Genomic DNA, 21,590 nt, shown 5'->3' with positions numbered 1-21,590 from the left:
GTGGAGGTGCTCACCATCCACTCACTCTATGTAGTGCTGCTTTGGGTGTCTGACCTTTCCTCTTCTCCTGTCTTCTTCTCGCGTCTTTCTATCCTTCATTTTACTCTTCCTTCTGCCTATGGGTGACTTTACACTCCCTTTTCTGCCTTTCTTTCCTTCACTTTTTCCTCTTGCTTCTGCCTATGGGTGACCCTACACTGAGTGACAAGCCACGAAAGATCCACCATTGACATACTCAATCTCCTAACTCATACCATCCATCAATCAATTGATCTACATAGAGAAACTCATGCAGTAGCTCTTGATATTTCTAAAGCTTTCGACAGAGCATGGCACCGTTCCCTGCTGTCCAAACTCCCTTGCTATGGACTAACGTCTTTTGTTCCTTTGATTTCTTCATTTCTTAGTGACAGGAAAATAAGAGTAAAAGTAGATGATGCATATTCCAATTTCCACTCAATTAACACCGGCATGCCGCAGGGGTCAGTTCTGACGCCAACCCTATTCCTGGTTCATATTACTGATCTCTTATCTGTCACCCACAATCCCATCCACTCATACGCAGATGACTCAACACTAAATAGTTCATTCACACTCAGACACCCATTTACAAAGTCTAATATCTCTACCTCTCAACTCAGTACAGCCATCTCCATAAATCAAGACCTACCTACAATCAGTGAATGGGGACAAAACAACCTTGTCTCTTTTAATGCTAGTAAAACTAAATATATACAATTTACTAATAGCCAGATATTACCAGATTCATACATTACCTTCAGTGTCACTAATATTCCCATCTCCAAAAGTACTGAAATTTTTGGCATCTCACTTAACAATGCCCTTAGCTGGACCTCTCATGTTAGATCACTTGCTAAAACCGCCTCAAAGAAACTTGGATTATTGTACAGAGTCTAACTTCTTCGCTGATGAGCAGTTAACTATAATTTATAAGTCTTGTGCACTCTCAGCTTGAATATTGCTCACCCTTGTGGAATGGATGTGGAGAGGTTGCATTAAAACAATTAGATAAAATTCAGAACAAAGCTGTCAGAATTATTAACAACCCTGCCATTACAAATAAACTACCTCCTCTGCAAATAAGAAGGAATGTTGCCTCCCTTGCATTATTTTACAGATATTTTTTGGCAAATGCTCAGACGAAGTAGGCCATGGTGCCACCTCTCCATGCCTTCCCTCGTGCTACTCGGGCATCTGGTAGTGCTCATGACTGGAATGTCTATCTATCTATTGCCAGACGCCTCAATCCCGTTTGGGGTGGCCACAAACAAATCGCCTCCAAGTCGCCCTGTCCCCCGCCATTTCACTGCCCTGCTCCCAACTCACATCCCCCTCTCTCATATACCTCTCCACCCCATCCCTCCATCTCATCCTCGGCCTCCCCCTCCCTCTTCCCCCCTCCACCTCACTCACATACACTCTCTTCGTCAGTCTTTCACCCTCCATCCTCTCCACGTGGCCAAACCATCTCAGTGTGTTCCTCATAACGCTTCCTATCACATCCACATCCACACCACAACGTTCCTTTATATCCTCATTCGTCAGCCTGTCTCTCCATGTGACTCCACAGACTCCTCTTAAATAACTCATTTCCACTGCTCTCACTCTTGACTTGTGTCCTTCCAACAATGTCCAAGCTCCACTTCCATACGTTAGAGTTGGTATCACAATACTGTCATGTAGTAACTTTTTCACTTCCATGCTCACTTCCCTGTTTCTTATCACTGCTTTCAAAGAACCAGCAACCTTTCTTCCCTGCTGTACCCTTTCAAGCACTTCACCCTCCAAACCTCCATCCTTACTCATCACACTACCCAAGTACTTAAACGTACACACATTTTCCAATTCCTCACCATCCAACCTCGCTGTACATTCACTGACTTCACCTCTCTCAAAGACCATCACTTTACTCTTCCCTACATTCACCTTTAGATTCCAATTCTTACACACTCTCCCAAATTCATCCACCAAGCCTTGCAGCTCCCCTTCGTCTTCACTCAACAACACAGTATCATCTGCAAACAACAGTACAGAGAGTTTCCAAACACTATCCCCTCTCACCAGGGCCACTCCAACATCCACTACCCTACCTTGTACCTCTTTTATTACCCCATCCATGTACAGATTGAACAACCATGGAGACATGACACATCCCTGTTTCAACCCAACTTTCAAAGAGAAAAATTCACTTAGTTCACCATCCACATGCACTGCAGCCTTCGCACCATTGTACATACTCTTCACAGCATCCAACAACTTCCCATCTACTCCATATATTCTTAACACTTTCCACAATCCTTGTCTATCCACCCTGTCATATGCTTTCTTCAAATCCATGAAAGCCGCATACAACTTCTTTCCCTTCTCTAGAAACTTTTCCACTAAAGATCTAAGAATGAATATCTGATCTACACAACCTCTTCCCTTCCTAAAGCCTCTCTGTTCTTCTCCAACTAATTTCTCTGTTCTTTCTCTAACTCTGTCAATAAGTATCCTACCATACACTTTTCCTATTATACTAAGAAGACAAATGCCCCTATGATTACCACACACTTCTTTTTCCCCTTTTCCTTTGTACAAGGGAATAATTATACCTGACTTCCAATCCTTCGGGACTCTACCTTCCTCCCAGGCCAATCTGCACATCTTCCACATCCATTCTACTACTATCTCTCCCCCATGCTTCAGCATTTCACCACACACTCCATCAATTCCTGGGGTTTTCCCCGATTTAACTTTCTTCATTGCTTCCACAACTTCTATCATACTGATTTCTTCCTGTCTTCTCACCTCCCTCCTTCTCCCAGCCATTCCCCAGCCACTTATACTCGCATTACTTCCATTCTCTATGTTCAACAATTCCTTAAAGTGTTCTCCATCTGCTCACTTCTTCTCCCTTCTCCACTAGTAATCTATCATTTTTGTCTTTCACTCCCCTGCTAACTTCACTTCCACCCTGTCTTACTCTTTTCACCTCTTTCCAGAACATTTTCTTACAGTCCCTCCACTTTACACTCAAATTCCTTCCAAATTCCTCATCCACTCTCTTCTTACTCTCTCTTACTAATCTTTTCACCTCTCTCTTTCTTTCTACATATAACTCTCTCTTCCGCCTCTCAACTTCTTCCACGCCCCTATTTCTCATCCATTCATTGTATGCTTTCTTCTTTTGTGCCACAGCCTGTTTCACCTCTTCAGTCCACCACGCTGTTCCTTAAACCCCCCTCCATCTTCTCTTCCTTCCACACACCACATCACACGCTGCACATATTTCTTCTGTAAATATCCTACACACACCTTCCATGTCTCCCATCTGCTCCAATTCATATTTGCCCAATCGTTCCTCCACTTCTCTCTAATACTCTGCCTTTTTCTCATCCTCTTGTAACCTTTCCACTCTCCTTGCAACTACTCCTTCCTCTCGTCTTTCCCTTCTTCTACTCCTCCATCTTTCTTGGATTCTAATTCTGGCCACCACCAAATAGTGGTCAGAAAGTCCACTCCCCCAACCTCTATAAGCTCTTGCATCCATTACACATCTTCGCATCCTTTCATCCACACACACATAATCAATCATTGCCTTCCTTTCATTCAGTTTACCACCCACCCTTCTCATCACTCGCCATGTATACCTGTGGATCATTTTATGCCTGAAGAGGGTATTGGCTATCACCAACCCCCTCCCAGCACAAATGTCCAATAACGCACTCCCATTCTCATCTATCTCAGCAGGCACACCCCACTCACCAACTATTCCATCCACCTTCACATTCCCAACTTTACCATTCATATCACCAATCAAAAACACTCTCTCATTCCTTCCAAACTTTTCCATGCAGAACTCTTCTCTCACTCTTCTAGAAAGATCTTGCGTTGGCGCATACACACACACAATTGCCCACATTTGTATTCCAACTTTCAACTTTACCCACACAATCCTTGACCCAACTGATCCATACTGTCTAATGCTCCTCTTCCATCTTTTACTCACAACTATACATACTCCTTCCTTTGCCCTCTCATTCTCACCTACTCCTGCACATATACCCCATCCATACTCCCATTCTCTCACACTTTCTCCTCTCCATTTTGTTTCAGTTATTCCACATACATCCACTTTTGCACCCTCAAGCACCTGGACAATCTCTCTCTCTTTCACCTCATCATTCGCTCCCCTTACATTCCACGTTCCGATAACCATGTCCTTTGTCTGGTCCTTGGTTGTCATTGTTTGGTCAGTCCTTGTCCGAGGCTTATTGTTTATTTTTTTAGTTAGTTGTTTTCCAGGGAGGGGCACTAACCCTCCGCCAACCCTTTTAGTCGCCTTTTACGACAAGCAGGGAAACTGGGGGAGTATTCTTGAAAAACCCCCCTACCCCCAGGGGATTGTCACTCAGCCATATTGCAGAACTTCTGCCTATCAGAATTCTTTCATTCCCCGAATTGCATCTCTCTGGAACTCGCTTCCCCAGAGTTGTTTCCCTACAAATTTCAACCCAAAGCTGTTCAAGTCTAACTGTTACAAATATTTTATGAACAGAGGCCACCAGTAATCTGGTGTATGGATCATTATTATTTTTTTATTCATTTGTTTTTCCTTCCTCCATTCTGCTATTAAATAAACAAAAAACAAAATGGTTTACTACATTGGGTCGTAACCATATAACCAAACTATGGTACCTGGGAATTTAGTGGGTAATTAAGGCGGTCCAATCGGATTGAACCTGTGTACAGTAGGTTTATATCCATGGGGCGGTTGGGGCTTATTGCTCATGTAATGCCACTCAGGGATGAGTGAGGCTGGTCACTCTCATCTTAAATGTCAGGACCAACTTTCCTAGCCCCAGGCTCCTCTGCTCCTCATGGGGCAACATTGGAAAGGATGATGGACAGAAGGATTCTAAGTGAACACTCCCTATAAGGTAAGACACTGCTTAAGAAACTGCCACCACTAAAGTTCTAAAACGGGAATGAAAAACACTACTGCAGGCACCACAGCAGAAAATGAACCTTTTGCAAGAACAGTAACTAGAATTTAATCCATCCATCCGTCTTCCAATCCTATGTTGCCCCACGAGGAGTGTAGGAGCCCGGGGCTAGGCAAGCTGGTCCTGACATTTAAGATGAGAGTGACCAGCTTCACTCATCCCTGAGTGGCATTACGTGAGCAATGAACCCCAACCACCCCTTGATTTAAACCTTCAATGGCTCAATCTGATTGGAGTGCTGTAATTATCCACTAAACCACCAGGGGCCAAAATTTGGTTATATGGTTACCACCCAGCATAGTAAATGGTTTCCTGGTGTATAGGAAACAATCTGGCTTGTCACTCAGTGTAGAGTCACCCACAGGCAGAAGGAAGATGAAGAATGAAGGAAAGAAAGACATAAGAGGGAATGTAAAGTCACCCATAGGCAGAAGGATGAGGAAAGAATGAAGGAAAGAATGACAGGAGAGGATGAAGAAAAGTAGGATGAAGAAGAGGAAAGGACAGACACCTGAGAGCAGCACTACATCAAGTGAATGGATGGTGATCAACCCCACTTACGGTGAAATTCCAGTCACATGAGAGAAGTATGTGGAGTTACCAGGACAAACAGACAATCAAATGAGGAGGTCAAGGAAAATTATTGTGTTGATGTGGATGGGACTGCAAGTGTTGAAAGAAGTACAGTATTCAGAGATGATTTGGCCATGTGGAATGGATAGAGAATGGATGTATATGAGTGATGTGGAGAGAGAGAGAGAGAGAGAGAGAGATGGAAGAGGAGACTGAGGATGAGATGATGTGATGAAGTAGAGGGATGTATGAAGGAGGGGGTATGAGCTAGAGGAAGGACAGCCAAATGGCAAAGGACAGGGTGACGTGGAGGCGACTTGTTTGTGGCAACCCTTTTAGGGATTAATACATTTGGTTATAGAGAGACCAACAGAAGTTCTAGAACCGTTTCTCTCCTTATGCTCAGCCTTATATATATATATATATATATATATATATATGTATATACAGGTCTCCCTCGTTTTACGTTGTATCATTTTACGATATTTCGTATTTACGATCCTTCTTCTTTAGTACCAAGTGTTCACTTTACGATTGAGCTCCCTTGCATTTACGATTGGGTATGTGGAAATCCTGCACTCACAGGCAGATCAGCTGAGAGATGCGTGGCATACTCGCCCCACCTACACAGGTTCCCGCGCTTTTGCCAGTCTCACTCGCGTGCTTGTTCAACATACAACCTCAGTGCATCTGTGTGCATCAGTGCCCATGATATTACTATTTCTCCTGTTCTTCATATTTTGCTCCCCTAGTGCCACCACCGTGATGTCTTGTAAACGCCCTGCAACATCTGGTACTGGTGATATGAAGCCAAAGAAAGCAAGAACGTCCTTAACCCTGGAGTCTAAGCTTAATATTGTGAAGCAGCACGAAGCAGGTGAGGAGGCAAACTCTACTGCTCGTTCCATGAGTCTTGCACAGTCGACTGTATCAACTGTTATAAAGCATGCTGTCAACATTAAGAAAGCTGGGGAGACAAGCACGACTCTACAATACATAAAACATCATCATTATTACTGCATATTAGATCACTTGTATGGGTCTTGGGTTCCTTATACATGAGTCCAGTAACGCATCCCTATTTATCCCATTAAACCTTAATTTCACTTTACGATATTTTGGTTTACAATTGCCTTTCTAGGAATGCATACCAATCGTAAAATGAGGGAGACCTGTGTGTATATATATATATATATATATATATAACCATATAACCAAATTTTGACGCCTGGTGGTTTAGTGGGTAATTATTGCGCTCCAATCGGATTGAGCCGGTGAAGGTTTATATCCAAGGGATGGTTGGGGTTGATTGCTCATGTAATGCCACTCAGGGATGAGTGAGGCTGGTCACTCTCATCTTTAATGTCTGGACCAATTTGCCTGGCCCCGGGTTCCTGCGCTCCTCTGTGGGGCGATATAGGATTGGATGATGATGATGATATATATATATATATATATATATATATATATATATATATATATATAGAAAGCTATCCATCAGCCAATCCTATCTTTGCCCCATGTGGAATATAGGAACCTGAAGCTAGGCCACTCAGTACCAACAATTACGATGACGGTGACAAGCCCCACCTGCCCTAGAGTGGGACAATGTGAGCACTAAACTCCAAACACACCTCTGATATAAACCCTTATGGGTCTCATCCAGTTGAAGCACCTTAACTCACTAGATAAACAGGTGTTACCTGTACAGTATTTAGTAACACAGTCATCCCTTAACATCCGCGGTTTTAACATACTGTACATGGTTTTGAATATCTGCGGATGGCTACAGAAAAAAAAAATGTATCTCGTTGAACTCTGCTGACACTGTAACATTATCCCAGGCACAGTTTTTGGCTGTTTTAGTACAGTAATGGCATTATCCAGTGAGTGAAATATACTGTAACACTCTTCCTTTTGGAGGGAGCTGGGATGAGCACAGTTGTCAGAAGAAACCATTCAGGAGTACACTATTCATTATTTTCAACTTTTAGTGTTCTTGTATTAAATAAAGTAGTTGTTTAGTGTCCTTGTATTAAATAAAGTGGTTGTAAACATTTGTGGTAGGTGGGGGCGCTCACCATCCACTCACTCGATGTAGTGCGCTCTCGGGTGTGCCCTTTCTTCTCCTCTCTCCATTCCTTCCTTCCTCTTCTGTCTTTCTTTCCTTCGTTCTTTCCTCGTCCTTCCACCTACAGGTGACTTTACACTCCCTCTTTTGTCTTTCTTTCTTTCATTCTTTCCTCTTCCTTCTGCCTTTGGGTGACTCTACAGTGAGTGACAAGTCTAATGGTTTCCTGTACACCAGGAAACCATTTACTAAGCGGGTTGGTAACTATCCATCCATCCATCCATCATCCAATCCCACATTGCCCCATGAGGAGCGTAGGAGCCCGGGGCTAGGCAGCTGGTCCCGACATTTAAGATGAGAGTGACCAGCCTCACTCATCCCTGAGTGGCATTACATGAGCAACCAACCCCAACCACCCCTTGGATATAAACCTTCACCAGCTCAATCCGATTGGAGCGCATAATTACCCACTAAACTACCAGGCGCCAAAACTTGGTTATATGGTTACCACCCAGCGTAGTAAATGGTTTCCTGGTGCACAGGAAACCATTTGGCTTGTCACTCAATGTAGAGCCACCCACAGGCTGAAGGAAGTGGAAAGAATGAAGGAAAGAAAGACAGAAGAGGGAGTGTAAAGTTATAACCATATAACCAAATTATGGCACCTGGTGGTTTAGTGGGTAATTATGCGCTCCAATCGGATTGAGCCGGGCTTCTACGCTTCTCCTGGGGCAACGTACCATTGGATGATGGACGGATGGTTGTAAACATGCACACAGGGTTTTTCTTTAGTTATATAAGGAAACTGGGAGTCCAGAGGTGTTTTTAAGGGGAGGCAGCAGATATCGGCAGATTTTTAACATTCGCGGGTGTCTCTGTTACCTAACCCCTGCCGATGTTAAGGGATGACTGTACAGTATAGTTACTCAGTTGCCACCCAGCACTTTAAAGTCTCATGGGTTACAGGAAACCATCTGGTTTCTCACTCTAGTGTAAAGTCACCTAAATGCAGTATAGTACTATACTGACTGAGTTGATGCTGGGTGACCTCACCTACTGTACTAATAAAGAAAAATTTAATTATTAAGGTAACAGGCTATAAAAGTTGCAGAAACCCATAATTCTGTCATTACTTATAAAACTTCAACACTTCTATGTGTACCATAAGCTATGCATAACAGGACTTAACTGTTTAAGCAAATTCTTCAGTTCTTATTTACTCTAACAAAACTACACTATGACATAACCATCCATGTCATGCATGATTCAACACCTGTAAGAGAGTATTATCTATCTATCTACTGTCAGGTGCTTCAATCCTGTAGGGGGTGGCCACAAACAAATCGCCTTCATGTCACCCTGTCCCATGCCATTTCAATGCCCTTCCCCCAGCTCACAACCCCTCTCTCTCTCATATACCTCTCCACTCCATCTGTCCATCTCATCCTCAGCCTTCCCTTCCCTCTCCCCCCCTCCACCTCACTCACATACACTCACTAGTCTCTCGCTCTCCATCCTCTCCACAGGGCCAAGAGACCTCAGTGTATTTCTCCTAACGCTTTCTACCACATCCACATCCACACCCCAACGCTCCTTCACTTCCTCATTTGTCAGTCTGTTTCTCCATGTAAGTCCATATGCTCCTCTCAAATAACTCATTTCCACTGCTCTCACTTTTTGACAGGTGTCCATCCAACAAGGTCCAAGCTTCACTTCCATACTTTGGGGTTAGTATCGCAATGCTATCATGCAGCAACTTTTTTACTTCAATGCTCACTTCTTGATTTCTTATCACTGCTTCCAAAGAACCAGCGACCTTTCTTGCTTCTCGTAATCTTTCAAGCACTTCATCCTCCAAACTTCCACGTCCATTCTTACTCATCACACTACCCAAGTACTTAAATGCGCTTATATTTTCTGTTTCCTCATCATCCAACCTCACTGTACATTTAGTGACTTCATTTCTCTCAAAGACCATAACTTTACTCTTCCCTACATTCATCTTTAACTTCCATTTCTTACACACACTCCCAAACTCATTCACCAAGACTTGCAGTTCCCCATTTTCTTCATTAAACAACACAGTATCAAACAATAATACAGGATGTTTCTAAACTCTGTCCTCTCTCATTAGGGCCGCTCCAGCATCCACTGCCCTACCTTGTAACTCTTTTATAACCCTATCCATATATGGACTGAAAAACAATGGAGACATGACACATCCCTGTTTCAATCCAACATTCAGGTAGAAAAATTCACTCAGTTCACCATCCACATGCACTGCAGCCTTAGTACCTTCATACATACTCTTCACAGCATTCAACAGCTTCCCATTCACACCATATATTCTTAATGTATTCCTCATTCCTTGAGTAACCACTCTGTCATATGCTTTCTCCAAATCCAAGAACGCTGCATACAACTTTTTTCCCTTCTCTGGAAACTTTTCCACTAAAGACCTATGAATGAATATCTGATCTACAATACACAACCTCTTCCCTTCCTAAAACCTCCCTGTCCTTCTCCTACTAATTCCTCTGTTATTTTCATTATGTAAGGGAGGTGAATGCAAGAGTTTTAGGTGGAGGTCTGAGTCTGGTGAATGTTGATGGTGGAGAGTGGAATCTGAAGCAGCTGCTGTTTGCAGATGATACTGCACTGGTGGCTGATTCAGAGGAGAGACTGAGACATTGGCAGAGGAGTTTGGAAGGGTGTGTAAAAGGAGGAAATTGAAAGTAAATGAGAATAAGAGTAAAGTGATGAAGTGTACAAGGTTGGTAGATGGTAGGGGGATGAATATAGTTTTGAATGGCGAGTTGCTTGAGGAGGTAGAGTGTTTTAAATATCTAGGGTCACATGTTGCTGTGGATGGAAGAATAGATGCAGAAGTGAAGTTTAGAATAAATGAAGTAGGAAAGGTGCTGGGAGGAATTAAAAAAGTGTTTAGATGTCGTTCGCTTAGAATGGATGTAAAGAGAAGGCTGTATGAGGGTGCTGTGGTACCAACTGCATTATATGGGGCTGAAACATGGAATATGGGTGTAGCAGAGAGGAAAAGTTTGAATGTAATGGAGATGAGGTGTCTGAGGAGTATGTGTGGAGTGACGCGTATGGATCGAGTGCGAAATGATGAAGTGAGAAGGAGAACTGGAGTTGTTCAGGAGATGGCTGGTAGAGTTGAGCAGAGGGTGTTGCGATGGTTTGGGCATTTGGAGAGAATGGACAATGAGCGATTGGTGAAAAAGATAACTAGATCTGATGTGAGAGGTGTAAGGCTGAGAGGGAGACCATGAATAGGATGGATGGACAGTGTGAAGAGAGAGCTGGATGCGAGAGGGATGTCTGTTGAGCAAGGAAGAGTGGCTGTACGTGACAGAAATAAATGGAGAGAAACTGTGAATGAATAAGTGATGACGCAGCCCTGAGGGGATATTCTCCCGCATTTGGTCTGATCAGTTAGTCAGGTCAGGTGCGGGTATGGGGATGGGTCTGTTATGATGTGGCAGGGGTAAACCAGCTCTGCTGTTGGGCCCTGCTGCGGATGTCACTGATTGCACTGCGCAGTTGACCCTTGTGCGGTGTGGTGCGGTGAGGATCTGTCCGTTCTCCCCTTCTGGGGCTAAGATGCGAATGAATGTGTTTGAATAGATGAGTAAATGGGGAGTGTGTCGTCCTGTCTCGGCTACCTCCCTTTCCTTGGAGGAAGCAGCATAGGTATATAGTATAGTATATTTCCCTAAGTCTGACAATAAGTATCCTACCATATACTTTTCCAGTTAAACTAAGAAGACAAATGCCCCTACGACTACCACATGCTTCTTTTTCCCCTTTTCCTTTGTACAGGTGAATAATTATACCTGACTGCCAGTCCCCCGAGACTTTACCTTCCTCCCAGGCCAATCTGTACATCTTCCACATCCATTCTACTACTAGCTCTCCCCCATGCTTCAGCATTTCCCCACAAACTCTATCAATTCCTGGGGCTTTCCTCATTTTCCCTTTCTTCACTGCTTCCATTACTTCCATCCTACTGACCTCTTCCTCCCTTCTCATCTCCCTCCTTCTCCCAGCCATTCCCCAGCCACTTATACTTGCACTACTTTCATTATGTTTAACAGTTCCTTGAAGTGTTCTCTCCACCTGCTCACTTTTTCTCCCTTCTCCATGAGCAATCTACAATTTTTATCTTTCACTCCCTACTAACTTGTTTATCATCCTGTCTTGTCAGTCTTGTGACTGATTAGAAAGTAGTCATTGCCAAAGTGGAGTAAATGGTCAGCAGATATGTGGGGAATCAACTTCAATTCACTTGTAATCGATGACAGGAGAAGTTAAAGATGGATACTGGGTCTTGATTGTAGTTTTACTGTCTTCAAAGGGAAAGCTCAAGTTGAACACGGTGTGTAACACAAGAGCGTTTATATGCTAACTAACTTCTAGCTAGACCCCTCTTCACGCTCTCTCTCTCTCTCTCTCTACAACCTCTCCCCCTTGTCACTAGCCTCCTTCTGCCTGTCTAATTCCTCCTTTCTTGTCTAGGTGAGCTTGAGTCACATATAATGGACGTGTGTGAAAGTTTCAAGAAGCCTGTGTGTCTGTGTGTACGTAGCGTTTCCAGTGACACACTGAACGTCTGGTATTCCTTTACCGAAATCTGCAAACGCATTTTCTCTCCCACACCTGGCTTGACTATCATGTTACTTTAAGACTACACACTTATGTTGCTATCTATTATGATTTGTATTATGATAATGTAGAACCCTAACAGTCCCACTCTCATTACCTTCCAGAACATTTTCTTACATTCCCTCCACCTTACACTCAAATTCCTTACAAATTTCTCATCCACTCTCATCTTACTCTCTCTTACTAATTTTTACCCCTCTCTCTTCCATCTCTCAACTTTCTCTATGCCTCTGCTTCCCATCCACTCACTATATACTTTCTCCTTTTGTGCCACAGCTTTTCTCACCTCCACTCCACCATGCTGTTCCTTGCACCCCCCTTCATTTTGTCTATGCCCCACGCACCACCTCACTTGCTGCACAGTATTCTTCTGTGCAATCTTACACACACCTTCCACCTCCATGGGGAGAGGATAGAGGGTGAAAGACTGACGAAGAGAGTGTATATGAGTGAGGTGGAGGCCGAGGATGAGATGGAGGGATGGGGTGGAGAGGTATATGAGAGAGGGGGGTGTAAGTTGGGAGCAGGACAGTGAAATGGCGGGGGACAGGATGACGTGGAGGTGATTTGTTTGTGGCCACCCCAAACGGGATTGAGGCGTCTGGCAATAGATAGATAGAAAGAGAGACCTTCCACCTCCCCCATCTGCTCCAAATCACTTTTTCCCTATTGCTCCTCCACTTCTCTCCTATATTCAGCCTTTTTTTTCATCCTCTTGCAACCTTTCTACCCTCACCGGATGGACTACGTCCTTCTGTCCTTCCCTCCTTCTATTCCTCCACTGTACTTGAACCTTGGTTTTCACCACCATCAAGTAATGGTCAGAAAGTCCACTACCCCAACCTCTGTATACTCTTGCATCCATTTCATACCTTCTCATTCTTTCATCCTCACATGCATAATCAATCATTGCCTTCCGTTCATTCAGTTCAGAGAGTATTATGGTATTTTATATTTCTTTTTTCATTACCCATTTCAGTACCATACAAACTTGTCAGTAAATCCTCCTCAAAAAAAAAAAAAAAAAAAAAAAAAAAAAAAAAAAAAAGGAATAGTTCACTTCTCAAGAAATGATCATAGGTGAATAAAAAAAAAGCCGTTATCAATGGATTTATGCTAGTACTGTATGGCAGTGAAAAATGCTCATCATCCCACCTCATCTACGTCTATTTAGTCTATAGATGCCTGGTGGTCTGGTGTCAGATATCTCCAACTGGCACAGGATCTGCTAAGGTTCGGGTCCCAGAGATGAGTGGAGGTTTTTCTACTAAGCGTGTTGGGCAGCTTCAATCCTTAAATGTCGTGGGGAGGGATGCTCATATTTACGACTGAGTGCCTGTTGTAACTGTGATGTGTTTTTGAAGGACAAACTGTAGACATGGAATCTACTCTTTTTTTCTTCGACCTTCCATCCCAAACAGATAACAGTTGTGACACATTCCTCTAATAACCAGGAAATATTTTTGAGGAAATAATGCAAGACAGGGAAAGATACTAATGTTGCTGACCACCCTGCAAAACCCACTCTGAGATAAGAGAGGGAAACCATTTTAAATACCTCTAGTCCCCTGGACTAAATATACCAAATCATATAACACACTGATCTCAGGGGACAAAATCTAAGACAGTTCCCATTCACAAAAACTGAAGTGCTTATGAAATGAATTAAATTTCATCATGACATAATTTATGACACTAACAGTTCATGGAAACATTATGATACCATACCACAGTTAGGATAAAAGCGTGATGTTTTTGTGGTTAGGTTAGGTCCTGTTAGGTTTGGTTTGTAGAAAAATGGATGAGGTTCAATAACTAACTTCAAAGCTTGGTACCTGTGCAACTTTTAAAACTTATTACAACGCTGATTTGTTCATTTGGTACATTTGTAGTCATTACTGAAAGTCTGTGTATGCTGACCTTGTAAAAGTTTATTTTGTTATAAAATCCACACGAAGTGAAAAAGAATTATCCACTGAAATGCCATTGTTACCTACAAAGTAGTGTTACCTATTTCCCCTATTTTATGGTACCTATTACATGGCAAAAAAAAAAAAGAGATATTTTGGAACACACCCTTGACAAGTAATGAGGACTCAACTTTCTGTAATTTACAAAAGAAACATTACAATTTTATTCTTAATTCAGTGGGGCTGTATTCATAACTTTTTTTTTAGCCTGTTTTGTACAGCAGACAACTGCTTGTTTATATTTTTATCTTCATTTATCTATCTATCTATAGCCAGATGCCATAATCCTGTAAGAGGTGGATATTTGTCTTTGAGTTAGTTGTTTTATGGGGAGGGGCACTAACCCTCCACCAACCCACTTGCTGACATGTAAGGAAAACATATGGGTTGGTTATGTGGTTTCCACCCAGCAATGTAAATGGTTTCCTGGCTTACAGGAAACCAATAGGCTTGTCACTTAATGTAAAGCCACCTGAAAAGGAGAGAAGAGTTATAAAAAGTGACACGAAGGATGGGAGAAATAGGCAGAGGAGGGCAGACACAGAAAAAGAATGATAAAGGTGAAGGAAGAAGTAGGCAGCACTGCATCAAGTGAGTGGATGATGGCTGACCTGTATCTTCATTCACATACAGCTACTAAACACTTCACATCCAAATCAGTGTAAAAATTTAAACTGAAAATACTACCAAGGGGAACTATTCTTAGCACTAATTAATTGTTATTCCAAGGGGACTTGTTTTGCATATAAACTTCTTGAGATTTTTTGATGAATATAACCAAGCTTCATTCTCACTCAAACAACAAACTGGAATATATATTATTCTTAATTTAACATACATGGTTTCATTCTCACCCAAACAACAAACTGAAACATGTGCTATTCTTAATTCAACACATATTGTTTCATTCTTCCCCCAAACAAGAAATTCTAAAGGCTACCTTACAGCTTACCTTTGCTTTATGCAGATCGACGCCGTAGAGATCTAACCGCTTAGCATGATCTAAGAAATTGAACTCAGCGTCTGCCGGAGTCTGGCCCCTGCAAGTGATCGAGGATGAGTAATGCATTATAGAAAACTTTTTTTTAATAACATAATTCTTGGCACCTATTATAAACTTTGCACTTATTTTAATATAGCAAGTCATCATTACAGGCCACTCTTTTAACACTGTTTTTGCCTAAGTTACATTATGTACACAGTACACAGTGTGTGTGTGTGTGTGTGTGTGTGTGTGTGTGTGTGTGTGTATATATATATATATATATATATATATATATATATATATATAATCCTATCAAGTTTTGCAACATATATAATTCACTGTGAATGTGCAGCACAGCCAAATCTAGAAAGAGGATTTTGATGAAACCTGACAGGATAACTGCAACTGGGTCAGAGATGAGTCAGTCTGTATGTCATGTCAATATAAATTTTCTAAAGGGATATTCTCTAAAGGGATGCCAGTTGGACACAAGTACATGCTGAAAACTGTTCAATAATACAGAGTGAAAATTGAGACTGACTTGTGCAGTTTGTGTAATTCCACTATCTTCTTTTCCAGGTCTTCGTTCTGGTTAGGCACCAGTCTCATGCAGGCCAGGTAGGTGTTGCTGTGTTCCTCTGCACTGTAGTCACCAAGTTCCGCTGTTAATACAATACGAAGGAATTAGTTGTACTATCATCATCATCATTATTGTGAATAGTCTTCATCACCATCATCGTTGTCAAGAGTCGTCATCATCATCATCATCGCTTTCAATAGATGTCATCATCATCACCATCATCATCGTCATCTGGCTTCTTTCTCCTATTTGCAGGTGAAGGAAACAGGGTCCAGACAGCAAGGAAAAAGAAAGAAGTAGAGTTGTGAAAACAATAATAGGCCAACTTCTGTATCTATGGCCAAAGAAACATACCAAGCTTCTCTCAGCTTAGCAATATTAGCCAGCAGAGGAAAGTAACAAGCAGATGAGGTGAAATATTAGGCCAACTTCTGTATCTATGGCCAAAGAAACATACCAAGCCTCTCTCAGCTTAGCAATATTAGCCAGCAGAGGAAGTGACAAGTTGAAGAGGTGAAATATTAGGCCAACTTTTGTCTCTATGGCCAGAGAAACATACCAAGCCTCTCTCAGCTTAGCAATATTAACCAGAAGAGGCAAGTGACAAGTAGAAGAGGTGAAATATTAGGCCAGCTCCTGTATCTATGGCCAGAGAAACATACCAAGCCTCTCCCAGCTAAGCAATATTAGCCAGCAGAGGAAAATGACAAGTGGAAGAGGTGAAATATTAAGCCAACTTTTGTACCTATGGCCAGAGAAACATACCAAGCCTCTCTCAGCTTGGCAATATTAGCCAGCAGAGGAAAGTGACAAGCAGAAGAGGTGAAATATTAGGCCAACTTTTGTATCTATGGCCAGAGAAACATACCAAGCCTCTCTCACCTTAGCAATATCAGCCAGCAGAGGAATGTGACAAGTAGAAGAGGTGAAATATTAGGCCAACTTTTGTATCTATGGCAAGAGAAACATAGCAAGCCTCTCTCAGCTTAGCAATATTAGCCAGCAGAGGAAAGTGACAAGTAGATGAGGTGAAATATATAGGTGAAGTTTCACTGACAATACTGTGCAAGCACTGTGACCTGCCTTCCATATTTCTCATTCCTCTCTGAACACCAGAGAGTATCCTGCCTTCTTTTAATCTTTATTAATGCATAATGCTGTCACATAAATACATAATAAATAAATAAATAAATACATAAATAAAGAAAGAAAGAAAGAAGCATTTTCCATCATCACAGCTGGCAGTGAAATAGGGCAAAGTTTTGAAAATGATGTCATATACAAGTAAATATAAGAGTATATACAGAGACAGGTAAGGAAAGGTGTATATAAGAGCATACAGATGAGTGGATAACATACACTGCAATGCATATGATGCAAGGAGTGCAGCTGTGGATGGCTGTGCAACAAGGCGCCCCTCCAGCACATCTCGCCGCAGCTGCAGGAACACATGGTACCGCGTGTACTCCTCCGTCAGCTTGCCCGGGTCTGACACGAAGAACTTCACACGGAAATACAGCACCGGCAAACCACCTACGGAATATAAAAGCAACTTACTCACTGTTAACCTTACAATGCCAAACTCTTACACATATACACATGTGCCGGGCAGTGGGTGGGGGCAGGTCACTTTCCCAGTTACAGAAAGAGGTATGCCTAGTCCCTACATATCAGTCGCCTTGCAGGACCTATACAACACAGCTTGACCATGTATTGCAGAACTCTTCACCCACATCAGCCATGTGCATCCCAGCCATTACAATACATACATAAATGACAAATCAGGCAACAGACAGGAAATGGAAGTGGTAAGGAGTCATTAAGAAGACAGAACACTCACTGCAACACCTGTGCCCACCAAACGGTCTAAGGGTAACATTTAACTGCCCTGTGGCCTTAACCCCCAAACCACGGGGTTGTTTTTGCCTGACTTGCGTGTCTCGCGGGCATATTCGTGCTCCAACAGACTCTCTAAAAATATTTGCCAAAAATCAGTTATCAGTCCTAGAATATTATAATTACATATGCGTATAGCACATACCTTCAGCTTTCTCCTGGGATGTTTGTTGAGCCTTCGTCGAGTACCGTAGGACTTGTGGAGACTTCTGAAGTTGGGTAACGAAGTCTCCACTTTACACTTCCCGACAACCCGTAATATGATTACCGCAGCCTGATATTATTACTAGAAACACTATTCTATGATTCTCAAACAGTTTGGAATCCATACTCCAAAAAAAAAAAAAAACCACTGTGAAAGCAATGAAAATTACGAGTGCGTATGACCTTCCCACTTGCGATCGTTCGCCGCTGGTGTTCTGTCATTTATTATTTATAAAAACACTCACATTTATATTTCTATTACTATATAACACTTATATATATCTACAGTCTTTATCCATAAGTTTCCTTCAGTAATAGTAGTTTATTGTCACTGTAGGCATTCAATTTCTCTTTCAGTAAAATAAGTAACATTCACTTTCTCGTCCTGTATACTAGCGTTGAGAGTGAATCTGTTACTTTCATTTTCACTTTCATAACTCATAGTATTCATACATGCTAGAGTGAAACTTTCACTTTCATTACTCCTAGTATATATACTCGTATTCTTATATTACTACTCATTTACATTTCTATTTACATTCTCTATTTTGGAAAATGTGAGTACGTTTAAGTACTTGGGTAGTGTGATGAGTATGGATGTAGGTTTGGAGGGTGAAGTGCTTTAAAGGGTACAGCAGGGAAGAAAGGTTGCTGGTTCTTTGAAAGCAGTGATAAGAAACAGGGAAGTGAGCATGAAAGTGAAAAAGTTACTACATGACAGTATTGTGATACCAACTCTAACGTATGGAAGTGAAGCTTGGACGTTGTTGGAAGGACACAAGTCAAGAGTGAGAGCAGTGGAAATGAGTTATTTAAGAGGAGCCTGTGGAGTCACATGGAGAGACAGGCTGACGAATGAGGATATAAAGAAGCGTTGTGGTGTGGATGTGGATGTGATAAGAAGCATTATGAGGAACACACTGAGGTGGTTTGGCCATGTGGAGAGGATGGAGGGTGAAAGACTGACGAAGAGAGTGTATGTGAGTGAGGTGGAGGGGGGACGAGGAAGGGGGAGGCCGAGGATGAGATGGAGGGATGGGGTGGAGAGGTATATGAGAGAGGGGTGTGTGAGTTGGATGCAGGGCAGTGAAATGGCAGGGGACAGGGCGACTTGGAGGTGATTTGTTTGTGGCCACCCCAAACGGGATTGAGGCGTCTGGCAATAGATAGACACATTTTATTTCATTATTTACATTTCTATTTTATTGACACTGTGTTATGTAGTAACTTGCAGTAACTTATAAAACTATTTTCCACTGTTCACTTATATTTACATTCATTGCTTTTACTTGCTGTTTACACATTATTTACATTTCCACTTGCACTGTTTTACTCACCAGATAGATCGTAGTCACTGTCTATCATTTTCATTGACAAAGTAGCCAGTTCACGTTCCACAGCAGTCACTTAGCCCTTTACCTTTTTCCACACGAGGTTTAGTAGGGGGTAGAGGTCACAGGGCCCTTTGCATGGGGCTAAAAAGCAGCGGAATTGGGCAGGCGCGAATCCGACGTGCTCTCACCTTGAAAGACGACAGTAAACTGAATAGAGTGTGGTGGCCTGCCCAGGGGAGCTGCCAATGTCAGCGGGATGACAGCTGCTAATATATACGCTATGAAATGATTGGCAGGAAATCTAGACAATACATAATAAATTAGGTAGTTCCAGGTGAATGTAAATACCACTTAGGCTTCTCCCTTCCTTTCTTATATATATTTTTATTATGAGAATAGATTAAACGGCATATTTCAAGGGGAAAAAAACAGCGAAAATTTGCGAATGAATGCACGTGAGGTGTTGTCAGGTGATAATTAGCCAGTTCCAGGTGTATGGCACTATCACTTACCTTATTTCTTTCTTGTATATATTATTTGGTATAAGAATAGGGCATAGGGCTTATTTCAATGGATGAAATCTGTGGAAAATTCCAGGGAAGATTTACTTAGTGTAGCACAGCCGGGCAGGCGAGAGGAGAGGGTAATGGAGGGGAGGTAGGGAGGGGAGTCAAGAACGGGGAGAAATGGCTAAATTGTCAACAATGGATGAGTACAGATGAGATTAGGAGTGCTGACTAGTGCTGGACATTGGCAGTCCTGATAGATGATACAAGCCACCACTTGAAAGCTCGGGCGAATTCAAAATAACACAGAATCACAAACGTGACGCCCCGCGGTATGATCCCTTGCTCCCAAGCGTCACGAAAGACACCCCGCGGTTAAGGGGTTAACCTTTATCCCACTGCTCTCAAACTTCAATTACTTCATTCTTACTCGACCTTAACCCCTCCACCAAGTTTGGACCGAATGTGATTGTGAGCTGATTTTTGTCCTGTGGCTTGATTTTTCAATTATGTATAAATTATTGTTCACAAAATTTTTAATACGATGTTGAACACAGTGTACGGGAGAAATGCTCATCCCTTAATAAATATGACATTTATATGAGCTTTCCAGGATGTTGGTACTGATACTAACATTGATATATATACTGTACAGTCAATGGCAAAAGTTCGCTCGACCCCCCCCCCCGCCACTCTATCATCTCTGTGATTCAGACTCGTGAATGCAAAGCAGTGGACACAGGTGCAGAATACTGCTAACAGATGGCGTGGTGTGATGTGGTGTTGGGGTGGGGCTTGGGAGGGATCTGGGGAGGTTCCTCCATAGAAACGAGGTGACGTATCAAGTAAGCAACCAAGATAATATATATATATATTACACAGAGAGAGAGAGAGAGAGAGAGAATGGGAGTAGAGTGAGTAGGAAAGTGTGAGAGTGCTAGAGATACAGAATGAGGGAGAGGGAGAGACCTGCATAAGCAAGAAGACAGAAGAAGGACCGATGAGATTCGCTCGGAAGATATAGTGCGGAACAATTGACTCACTCTATATTATCCAGTAACCCGCCACCATTCCCACAGCAGTGTAGTTTCAGTAAAATATATACTTTATATGAGTTTCATCTTTTGTGTTTCATTGTCTTATCTGACTACTTTTGGTTCGCGTACCTTTAATCCGTATGGCCCCTCGCCCTTCATACTCCTTCACCTCTCTCCCAACCCCACATCCCACCACGCCATCTGTCTGCGACACTATGCACCTGTGTCCATTGCTTCGCATTCACGAATCTGAATCTCAGAGATGATAGAGCGGCAAGGCAGGCGAGCGAACTCTGAGCGTAGACTGTACATACAGGCCTACATATACAGTATATATATATATATATATATATATATATATATATATATATATATATATATATATTGTACAGAGAGAGAGAGACTGTGTGCAGATGATGATAAGATGAACTCTGGTGGGCGTGAGAAAATAGCTGTGTGAGTGAGAGGGACTGAGGTAAGAAAAATGGAATGGAGATGTGTGTGTGTGTGTGTGTGTGTGTGTGTGTGTGTGTGTGTTCTTACCTAATTGTATCTTTACAGGAATGAGTCAAGTTCGTACTGTCCCATGTATTAAACCATTTTTATCGTACATATCCTTGAATTTATGAATTGTTTTGGCACACCAGTTCATTCGGTAGTGCATTCCACTGATCAATTGCTCTATTTGGGAAACTAAATTTCCTTACGTCTTTATCACCTCTCTTTTTATGCAGTTTTT

The 21,590-nt window shown here is 42.2% G+C and overlaps 1 protein-coding gene across 1 annotated transcript in view; it reads right to left on the bottom strand.

Annotated features, from left to right (window-relative positions):
- Ptpmeg (protein tyrosine phosphatase Meg) overlaps window positions 1-21,590 on the bottom strand; it is a 422,625-nt gene that overhangs the window by 305,257 nt on the left and 95,778 nt on the right. Inside the window, exons 5-7 of the mRNA XM_080283952.1 lie at window positions 17,234-17,407; window positions 15,836-15,956; window positions 15,262-15,349 (exon numbers count right to left, since the gene is read on the bottom strand). Coding sequence (XP_080140078.1) covers window positions 15,262-15,349; window positions 15,836-15,956; window positions 17,234-17,407 — 383 coding nt within the window. The remainder of the gene's footprint in view (window positions 1-15,261; window positions 15,350-15,835; window positions 15,957-17,233; window positions 17,408-21,590) is intronic.

Source organism: Coenobita brevimanus, chromosome 99 (genome assembly GCF_032717465.1).
Source record: "Coenobita brevimanus isolate Jiangsu-jjx chromosome 99, ASM3271746v2, whole genome shotgun sequence".
Taxonomy (NCBI): Eukaryota; Metazoa; Arthropoda; class Malacostraca; order Decapoda; family Coenobitidae; genus Coenobita; species Coenobita brevimanus.
The sequence above is the reverse complement of the archived record's forward strand: the minus strand, read 5'-3'. Positions and strand labels throughout refer to the sequence as shown.